The 11,278-nt window shown below is 41.8% G+C and overlaps 1 protein-coding gene across 1 annotated transcript; it reads right to left on the bottom strand.

Moving 5' to 3' along the window:
- Positions 1–469: 469 nt before the first annotated feature.
- Positions 470–11,066, bottom strand: LOC121316617 (zinc-binding protein A33-like). Its single transcript, XM_041251659.1, has 7 exons — positions 10,743–11,066; positions 10,485–10,571; positions 8,501–8,596; positions 8,177–8,407; positions 3,667–3,689; positions 3,464–3,582; positions 470–1,041 (listed from the first exon to the last, which is right to left on the bottom strand). Exons 1-7 carry the CDS (start codon positions 11,064–11,066, stop codon positions 470–472), a joined length of 1,452 nt encoding a protein of 483 aa, XP_041107593.1.
- Between the last annotated feature and the right edge of the window lie 212 nt (positions 11,067–11,278).

Raw genomic sequence — 11,278 nt, 5'->3', positions numbered from 1 at the left:
TCATAAACAAATGTGGTTTCATAACTTTATTAGATTTATAACACTGACATTAATTACAAAGAGTTGACTGCCAGCCAGCGTCCTTTTAGTCTGAGTTCCTGCAAAAGTGTGTGTTGAGCAGTCAGCAGGAATTATGTATATCCTGTGTTTCTATTGGCTGCAGTCAGAGTGACATGATATTATACCAATGAGACCCCCCCCCCCCCCCATATACACCCCCAGCACCGCCAGTAAACGACACAACCTGCTCCTGTTCTTACTGGTTTACTGGTGAACCCTTTAACCCAGGAGGAAATGAGTTTCACTGAAACTCTTCCCCTGTAACTACCACATCTTCCCCCCCTATCAGTGTGCAGCGACCAGCAGGACCACAGGCTTCTTCTTCTTCTTCTTCTTCTTCTTCTTCTTCTTCTTCTTCTTCTTCTTATTATTATTATTATTATTATTATTATTATTATTATTATTATTATTATATAGCCCTACTGTTCATCCTCAATACATTGGACTGGTCCACTTTTATAACTGCTTTCACAGGGCACACTCTGAGAGGGGCAGAACAGCCAGCCCAGAAATATGGAAACATTCTCTCAGTGAATCTGTGTTTAAAAGTGTAGAGAGGTCTCATATCACTCGTGTCAAAGAATGCCACTTCGCCCCCATCACAGTCCAGCTGAACTCTGATCTTCTGGGGTTTCTTCTCCACAGTGAGTCGTGTGTCTGGTGAGGTCCAGGCCCAGTACTGATCCTCATCCCTCAGGGTTATAGCCCAGTATCCTCCTCCTGGGTTGTGAGTGATGCTCCCTTTCCTCTGGCTGGATTCTCTTGTCACACCCAGATTCCAGTCAGTTTTGTTTCCAACTTCAACATCCCAGTAGTGTTTCCCTGAGGTGAATCCCTCAGAGCCTAACACATAAACATAGGGATCAAACCTCTCTGGGTTGTCAGGAAGCTGCTGTCTCTCATCGCTGAAATACACACTTGTAAGATCATCAGACAGCATCAGATCAGGATGTGCTGTGTTGGAATCCATAGTCACTGGAGCTGAGGGAGGAAATGAGAAACAGGATTAGAAATGAGAACATCTACCTGCACACTAAAGCACTGGAATACATTTGGAGGCAGGAGCTGATTATTACAATTGACCCTTTGCGGTCCTATGTCGGACCCAGGTCCGACATTACAATTTTCCCTTTCCAGTCCGATGTCCGACCCTGTCTGACATCAAAAAGACTTCAAGCACAGGTCTATAGTCATTTTTTCTCCGGAAAAAGCCGAGAAAACTTTTCAACGGCCGAGTGAGACCGATAGGAGCCGAGAGAAGCCGGGAAAAAAAAGGACATATCTGAGCAATACACATAGCCCCTGCACCACAGAGATAACACGGACACAAACAAAGACGATGGCTGCTCCCGCATCCAGCTCTCAAAGAATATCACTGACATTTGCAGAGATTTTTGAGATGTTATAGTAATAAAATAATGACTCGGATCGCATTATTGAGGAGTTTGCTGATAAAACGAGTGATCAGGAGAAGATTTATCAGTATGCACATCTATAAAGAGGTATGGGAAAAATACAGCGAACAAGGGGTGGAGCTTGGCTGGAGATGAGGTACTGATGTCCTTTTGCTATGCAGTGCCTTTTAAACTGTTTTTACTCTGAAAATCTTTTAAACAGCATATTTGAAAATAAATTGGACCTGACGCACCTGTCTCTGTCAAAATACCACAAACAGCATGTAAACCTGTTTAATCACAGCGTGTAAAAACCCTGCCCTGATTGGCTGACAGGGTGTACAGAGCTCCGTGAAGCTGCCCCCCTACAAACAGCACAAACGTTGCGTCATATGTCATTCGTTTGTGCCGTTGAAACAGACGTTTGTGCTGCTATAGTTTAAGATATTAACGATTCTTTTTTTAGGGGAGTGATGTCACTCAGCCCCCCTACAATATCGGAATTGAACCAAACTTGTCTCATTCGTGTGTACTGGTTTGTGCCGTTCAAACGAACGTTTTTTGCTATTACTGTTTCTGAGACATTAACAGTATTATGTTAGGGGAGTGACGTCACTCAGCCCCTTGCAATATAATAGAACAAAGTTGTGTGGTAGTACCATTGATTCTTAACATATTAAATATCAAAATAAAACTTTATACAAACAGTAACTCAGTTCAAAACAATACTTCAGTCTATATTGAAAATATGTAATAAAATAAAACATCGAACAATAAACATTACTTAAATGAGATAAACCAATAAACAGGAGAGACCACAGCAGCACTTCCCCTCAGCGCTGCCACAGCACTAGACAGGGACAGCACGAGCACAGCAGAACGCTAAAGGTGCGTTCTTTTTTTGTTGTTGTTGTAATTTTCAACTGAACAATTGTGTATATTTTACAATTGAGGGGAAACTTTGTTGAAACACAAGATTTAAAAAAAAAACATAAACACACAACACCACACACACAACACTGCTCGAAGTAATCGTTTTTCAGCGCAGGTCGGGGCTGTTCTGTGATAAATGTGATCCCCCAGAATCAGCTCCTGCTCCTCCACTTCAATTTCACTGGAAACTCAGTTACCTTCTTTTGTTCCCCTATTCCATATTCTACCCTTTGCCAGTTTGTCAATGATTTGAAGTTTGTTTTCTGTCAGATGCTACTGAGAGACTGCTCTAATAGAAACACCACGCTAAATAAAATAATATAATAATAATAATAATAATAATAATAATAATAATAATAATAATAATAAAACCAGTACACACGAATGAGGCAAGTTTGGTTCAATTCCGATATTTTAGGGGGGCTGAGTGACGTCACTCCCCTAAAAAAAGAATCGTTAATATCTTAAACTATAGCAGCACAAACGTCTGTTTCAACGGCACAAACGAATGACATATGACACAACGTTTGTGCTGTTTGTAGCGGGGAAGCTTCACGGAGCTGGTGTACAGTATATAAATGCTGAACTAATGTCCAGCTGGATAATTTGAGTAGAACTCTGGCTCCGGAACTCTGGTCCTTGAGAATTGCAGCTGTTCATAGAGTTCTATCATAGAGCTCTAGAATAGAACACTGACATTGCTCAGCACTAACATTCTTAGAGCTCTGGGAGCATTCCAAGACAATGGGCTGAACTCTGTGTCTGTGTTCTACTGCAGGAGTTTCTTTACAAGGAGTTTTAATGCAGACCAACATGGGATCAGAAAGCCTTCTGCTCTCTTGGAATGCTCTTCCAGCTCACCTCAATACTATGAGCAGCTCACAATGTTTTAATATTGAACTGAGAGATGATCTCTCTGATGGATAGAAGTGTATTTGCTCCAGGTCTGTACATTTCATTGTGTGCTATTATTGATTGTAGAGAGCTGTATCTTGCTGCTTCCACACATTGTGGATTGTGGTTATATGCACCCCCCACCCCCCCTCCCCTTTGTGATGCTGCCCCACAGTACTCACTGTATTGAACAATCCCCAGCATCTTCTCCCACACTTTGTACTTCAGAGAGCCCAGGAGCTCGGCTACATCTATCAGCGCTCCTGAAACACACTGTGGATCCTGCAGTGTGCATTCGGCTCTGCAATAATATTCAGAGTTAGTGCTGCTCTGTGTTTGCATTCAATACAATACAAGAGAGGAAGACAGGCCACATCTTACATACCTTCTCTTTGTGTCTTTGTACTTCTGAAACAAACAAGGAAAACAGTTCAATACATTATTAAACACAAATACACATTTTATATAAAACAGCAGCGACGATGCCCAGCTTTCCATGTTAAACTCAGCGTAAAATCAATATTAATGTTTTAAGTGCATGAACCATATTTAAATACTATATAGTACACATACATTTAGTCCCTTCAGATCTGTAGACCTGTGGAGTACTGGAAACATAATAATAATAATAATAATAATAATAATAATAATCAGGTTGAATACATTCAATAATACAGGATTCTTTAATATTGGCCACATTCCGCTGTGGTTATTGTTGTTAACATGGCATCCAAGCAGGAGCGTTATGTGGAATTTCTTTACCAAAGCAGGAGAAGAGAGAATCTGCAAACTCTTCCATGGAAATATTCCATTCAAAGCAGGAGAAGAGAGAATCTGCAAACTCTGCCATGGAAATATTCCATTCAAAGCAGGAGAAGAGAGAATCTGCAAACTCTGTCATGGAAATATTCCATTCAAAGCAGGAGAAGAGAGAATCTACAAACTCTGTCATGGAAATATTCCATTCAAAGCAGGAGAAGAGAGAATCTGCAAACTCTGCCATGGAAATATTCCATTCAAAGCAGGAGAAGAGAGAATCTGCAAACTCTGCCATGGAAATATTCCATTCAAAGCAGGAGAAGAGAGAATCTGCAAACTCTTCCATGGAAATATTCCATTCAAAGCAGGAGAAGAGAGAATCTGCAAACTCTGCCATGGAAATATTCCATTCAAAGCAGGAGAAGAGAGAATCTGCAAACTCTGCCATGGAAATATTCCATTCAAAGCAGGAGAAGAGAGAATCTGCAAACTCTGCCATGGAAATATTCCATTCAAAGCAGGAGAAGAGAGAATCTACAAACTCTGTCATGGAAATATTCCATTCAAAGCAGGAGAAGAGAGAATCTGCAAACTCTGCCATGGAAATATTCCATTCAAAGCAGGAGAAGAGAGAATCTGCAAACTCTGCCATGGAAATATTCCATTCAAAGCAGGAGAAGAGAGAATCTGCAAACTCTGCCATGGAAATATTCCATTCAAAGCAGGAGAAGAGAGAATCTGCAAACTCTGCCATGGAAATATTCCATTCAAAGCAGGAGAAGAGAGAATCTGCAAACTCTGTCATGGAAATATTCCATTCAAAGCAGGAGAAGAGAGAATCTGCAAACTCTGCCATGGAAATATTCCATTCAAAGCAGGAGAAGAGAGAATCTGCAAACTCTGCCATGGAAATATTCCATTCAAAGCAGGAGAAGAGAGAATCTGCAAACTCTGTCATGGAAATATTCCATTCAAAGCAGGAGAAGAGAGAATCTGCAAACTCTGCCATGGAAATATTCCATTCAAAGCAGGAGAAGAGAGAATCTGCAAACTCTGCCATGGAAATATTCCATTCAAAGCAGGAGAAGAGAGAATCTGCAAACTCTTCCATGGAAATATTCCATTCAAAGCAGGAGAAGAGAGAATCTGCAAACTCTGCCATGGAAATATTCCATTCAAAGCAGGAGAAGAGAGAATCTGCAAACTCTGTCATGGAAATATTCCATTCAAAGCAGGAGAAGAGAGAATCTGCAAACTCTGTCATGGAAATATTCCATTCAAAGCAGGAGAAGAGAGAATCTGCAAACTCTGCCATGGAAATATTCCATTCAAAGCAGGAGAAGAGAGAATCTGCAAACTCTGCCATGGAAATATTCCATTCAAAGCAGGAGAAGAGAGAATCTGCAAACTCTGCCATGGAAATATTCCATTCAAAGCAGGAGAAGAGAGAATCTACAAACTCTGTCATGGAAATATTCCATTCAAAGCAGGAGAAGAGAGAATCTGCAAACTCTGCCATGGAAATATTCCATTCAAAGCAGGAGAAGAGAGAATCTGCAAACTCTGCAAACTCTGCCATGGAAATATTCCATTCAAAGCAGGAGAAGAGAGAATCTGCAAACTCTGTCATGGAAATATTCCATTCAAAGCAGGAGAAGAGAGAATCTGCAAACTCTGCCATGGAAATATTCCATTCAAAGCAGGAGAAGAGAGAATCTGCAAACTCTGCCATGGAAATATTCCATTCAAAGCAGGAGAAGAGAGAATCTGCAAACTCTGCCATGGAAATATTCCATTCAAAGCAGGAGAAGAGAGAATCTGCAAACTCTGCCATGGAAATATTCCATTCAAAGCAGGAGAAGAGAGAATCTACAAACTCTGTCATGGAAATATTCCATTCAAAGCAGGAGAAGAGAGAATCTGCAAACTCTGCCATGGAAATATTCCATTCAAAGCAGGAGAAGAGAGAATCTACAAACTCTGTCATGGAAATATTCCATTCAAAGCAGGAGAAGAGAGAATCTGCAAACTCTGCCATGGAAATATTCCATTCAAAGCAGGAGAAGAGAGAATCTGCAAACTCTGCCATGGAAATATTCCATTCAAAGCAGGAGAAGAGAGAATCTGCAAACTCTGTCATGGAAATATTCCATTCAAAGCAGGAGAAGAGAGAATCTGCAAACTCTGTCATGGAAATATTCCATTCAAAGCAGGAGAAGAGAGAATCTGCAAACTCTGCCATGGAAATATTCCATTCAAAGCAGGAGAAGAGAGAATCTGCAAACTCTGTCATGGAAATATTCCATTCAAAGCAGGAGAAGAGAGAATCTGCAAACTCTGCCATGGAAATATTCCATTCAAAGCAGGAGAAGAGAGAATCTGCAAACTCTGCCATGGAAATATTCCATTCAAAGCAGGAGAAGAGAGAATCTGCAAACTCTGCCATGGAAATATTCCATTCAAAGCAGGAGAAGAGAGAATCTGCAAACTCTGCCATGGAAATATTCCATTCAAAGCAGGAGAAGAGAGAATCTGCAAACTCTGCCATGGAAATATTCCATTCAAAGCAGGAGAAGAGAGAATCTGCAAACTCTGCCATGGAAATATTCCATTCAAAGCAGGAGAAGAGAGAATCTGCAAACTCTGCCATGGAAATATTCCATTCAAAGCAGGAGAAGAGAGAATCTGCAAACTCTGCCATGGAAATATTCCATTCAAAGCAGGAGAAGAGAGAATCTGCAAACTCTGCCATGGAAATATTCCATTCAAAGCAGGAGAAGAGAGAATCTGCAAACTCTGCCATGGAAATATTCCATTCAAAGCAGGAGAAGAGAGAATCTGCAAACTCTGCCATGGAAATATTCCATTCAAAGCAGGAGAAGAGAGAATCTGCAAACTCTGCCATGGAAATATTCCATTCAAAGCAGGAGAAGAGAGAATCTACAAACTCTGCCATGGAAATATTCCATTCAAAGCAGGAGAAGAGAGAATCTGCAAACTCTTCCATGGAAATATTCCATTCAAAGCAGGAAGCACAAGTACACTCACTTAACGTGCTCCACAAATATTTTTTATTTAACCCAAAACAGGTCAGGATGGTTTGGGAGTTGTGTGTGTAATGTGCTTCTCATACGGACTTCATTGTGCACCCGATGCATTGTGGAGTGATTTTATTTGTTAATCTACGTCATGTAAATAAAATCATAATTCTGGTTTTCAGTCTGTTTCCTGGGGTACATCGCTCACCATACTGTATTTATTTATTTGAAGGCTTCTTATTTGATCTTTCTGGTAAGAAACTATATCTGCACAATAACTGCAGATAAAGCATTTGGTATTGAAATCCACACAGTTATTATTATTAATAGATCACAGTTATGACGGCTACAGTTATTGTGACTAATATCAATTAACATGCCCAACAGGATGCTGTTTTCTGTCTGATATGTGAAGAATAGTCGCACAGTTATTATTACTGAGGTGTACTTGCTGCTCGCTGTGTGTTACTGTTTCCTGGAAACCCTTGATATCCTAAGAAAAGGCTGAATGCAAAGCTTGACTGAACGTTGTCTTTATTATGCCGACCAGAGACCCGTGCTTACAACTGCATTGTCATACTTTCTACATTTGCTTTAAATTCTCAAATTAACAAATCGATACTTGGGTAGTAAAGACAGACCTGGGTAGCGTTGAATCACTTAAAACCCGTGTCGACCTCTAGTTTATACTTATACTACGCTCTGGCAGACCCAATAATGATATGCCTGTGCTGGTTTGTGGTGCTGGGGGGGTGGGGGGTGGGGGGGTATTTTCTGCCTGTTTTATTCTCTCTCACCTCTCGCTCGCTCGCTCACCAGTATCTTGCTTTCCCTGAATATATAAGGGCTGCTCTTCAAATACATGCACATTATTTTAATGAATAGGATGTCCCACAAGCACAGGGCTACTCCAGATGTTCTCCATTTCCTACCAGTGCAGAGCGACTGACGGGGTATTGGTGTGTGAGTGTCGTACCAGTCTTGCAGTCTCCATTGCACAAACACATGGGATGGGCACATGTATACTCATCTGTTCCCTGTGCTAGTCAGTGTGCATTCACAATAAGAACATGTCACACACAGTTAAACAAGCACTACCTGCAGGAAGAAGATGTCTTCAGCTTCCAGCTCCTGTTCTATCACTCGGATTGTGTTTGAAAGGGATGAGATTTCTCTTGCAAGTTTTTCTATCTTCTCTTTCATGATTCTTCCCTTTTGTTCCTCTTCCCTCCTCAGTGCAGCTATCCTGGCCTTTTCTTCATCACGTAGAAACTGGTGAAGTGTCTCAAACTCCTCCTTTATCTGCCTCTCTGTTTGCTGGGCTTGTTTCTATACAAGAAAAGGATCACTTTGGAGTTAGTTTGGGTGTCCAGTGAAAATGTATGCTGTGTTTTGTTTCAATCACTAATCTAGTTCTCTTACCTTGATGTGCGCTGCTGTTTCATCACATTCATCTTTAACTTTATTAAAGGTTTTCAGTTTGTCCTGCGAGGGCTCCAATGCAGTCTTGAGTTCTCCCTGAAATGCAATGAAACCCAGAGCTTGCTTAGAATATGTGTGGCTACTGATATTCTGAATGTAGAGTCCAAGGTGTTTGACCCTCACCCAGATTAGTGTGAAACAAAGATCCAGTGAAGTCTTCAAAGAGCAAGTGGCTTCACATTTCATGTTGTTTTTGTAACTGTCCCCTGATCTGCTAGCAATCATTCAGAGTGCTTCTTGTTGCACATTCTCAAAGCCTGTGTTTCTGTTTGAGTGACGCTGGTCAGGGCGTTGCCATTGCTGCTGGACAGCAGGTCCACAGTGTGCTGTACTGTCACTCAGTAATACTAGTCAAGCAGAAGCCACACTGTTTATTAGTCTCACACAGATACTATACTGAATACTATGAACGGGACAGCACCCTGGAACCAGGCCTGCTTTTATTACTGAACATTAGAAGCATTTTAAACTGAAGCAGGGTTAACAGCACTGTGGCCGGGCGATTGCCCTGCTCAATGGGTAATTGAGTCGATTTGTGCAATTGAATTATTGTTTACAGACGGGCGCTCGTTTGAGACCTGCTGCCGGCTAGGCTTGGTTGAGGGGAAGGGCAGCAAGTGACTGGCTGTGCTGGTCCTCAATCAGCAGGTGGGCGGGTCTTGATCGAGCGTCCGCCAGTTCAAAAACATCCGCGGGAGATGCCTCGAGGCCAGCGTTGCCAGATCTGCGGATCTGCGGTTTTCCCGCGGAACTGGGGTACTTTAAAAACACAGCCGCGGGAAATATTAAGGAGTCGCAGGTTGATAATGTAATTAGATTAGTGGTATAACTTTAAAGGATTGAAGTGGGTTTTCATGTTTGCAATATTGTTTGGGATACAGTACCAGCATTAGTATCTCAATAAAGGGATCACGCTGTAATTCGGTTGCTAGTCTGGTATGAATGCGGATTTGTCCCTTCAGAGCTTCCGTATGGAATTTGTTGATAGTGACATGCGGATGAGCTGGACTGGGGCTTGTAGTTTTTATCAAATTTATACCAGTAATCTTTTCTTACGAAAGCTTTTGGGGTTTTTTTTATGCATAGGCCTACGTGTAATAAGCTTGCTTTCAGTTAACAAACAATTGGGCTATTTTTTAAAGTGACTTTGGACTATAAACACTGCAGAAATCTGGCAGCCCTGCTTGAGGCTGCTGCAAGGCCATGAGACTCGGCACTACGGAGGTCTGGAATCCTGTTGTAGAGAACTGGAGATTGCTGATGACTGCATGGGTTAACCAGGGTCAGGGATCCAGCATTCACGCAAGAAGAAACGGCAACCGCCAGCGGTCAGGGGTATAACGGCTCGGGGTAGGAACGGAGCTTAGTTTCAGGCAACAAAAGCCTAGAGTATAGAGAGTGTATTCCAGCAGGACCTCCTGTATAGGGGAGGTGCGCTAGCTGCTTTTATGTCACCTTATATTTGTACTTTTTGTACTGTGTTTTATTTTGCATTTTTGTACAGCTTGCTGTATTACTCCTCTGTGCATTACCATGGCTGGTAACATCACATGACCAACTTTATTTACTTTCTTTTTGTTTGTTAATAAATCCTGTGTGCCTGTGCCGGCATTTTCAACTCCACCCCCAGTTGTCTCAATGCTTAAATCAGCGGCTACCCACATGCGTGACACGAGCAAGACCCTGTCACACGCATACACTGGTCAAAGTCCACCCGATAACCGTGCTTCTCTTTAATTCACTGTCAGTCTCTTCATCTTCCTGTTAATGGAAATAAATACATAAAGCTATATAGCAGTGTGAGTTTGATGAAGCATCAGTAGCACTGTTAGTACACAATACTTTACAATACAAAGTACTTAGGCTTGGTTGCTAAAGAAACAACTTTTTAGATTAGTAACCTATGTAAATATTATTTCCAAACCTTGTAATCCTTTTCAGCTTCTTCGACTGGGCAGAGATTGTGATTTTTATGTTTCTTTGAAGTTTGACACACAACACAGAACAGCCTCTTTATCATCCACACAGAACAGCCTCCTCATCGTTCACACAGAACAGCCTCCTCATCGTCCACACAGAACAGCCTCCTCATCGTCCACACAGAACAGCCTCTTCATCATCCACACAGAACAGCCTCTTCATCATCCAACACAGAACAGCCTCTTCATCATCCACACAGAACAGCTTCTTTATCGTCCACACAGAACAGCCTCTTTTCTTCCCTGTGCAGACTGCAGAGCATTCCAGGAGGTGCTGGAGGTTTCTGACTGTGTTCTTTTAGGAAGGACTCCACAATATTCCTGAGCCTGAAATCCACAGGAGGATCCCTCAGTGAGGACCTCCTCCGGCACACTGGACACTCCCGAGCTCCCTTCTCTTTCCAGAGCTGATCCATGCATGCTTTACAGAAGCTGTGGTTACAATGAAGAGTGACAGGATCCTTGAAGATCTCACAGCACACAGCACAGGAAAGCTCTTCTTCCAGACGAGAAGTTTTTGCTGCCATTTCTGTACAAAGCCACACCCTGCCTTGCTCTCTGTAATGGCTCCTTATCAGTCACAGAACTTCAACCTGCTTTCACTTTCACTCTGTTATTACCTCAGGACACATGTATTTAAGATGGAATATTTCAATACAATCAGAATATCAGTTGTTATCATAAATGTCTATCTCAGCTTGCTTTCTACCAGGTCTGCATTCTAATGAACCCGAGTCCT

This window comes from Polyodon spathula, chromosome 6, assembly GCF_017654505.1.
Source record: "Polyodon spathula isolate WHYD16114869_AA chromosome 6, ASM1765450v1, whole genome shotgun sequence".
In the NCBI taxonomy this organism is placed as follows: Eukaryota; Metazoa; Chordata; class Actinopteri; order Acipenseriformes; family Polyodontidae; genus Polyodon; species Polyodon spathula.
Note: the sequence above shows the minus strand (reverse complement) of the source record. Positions and strands in the feature narration are given on the sequence as shown.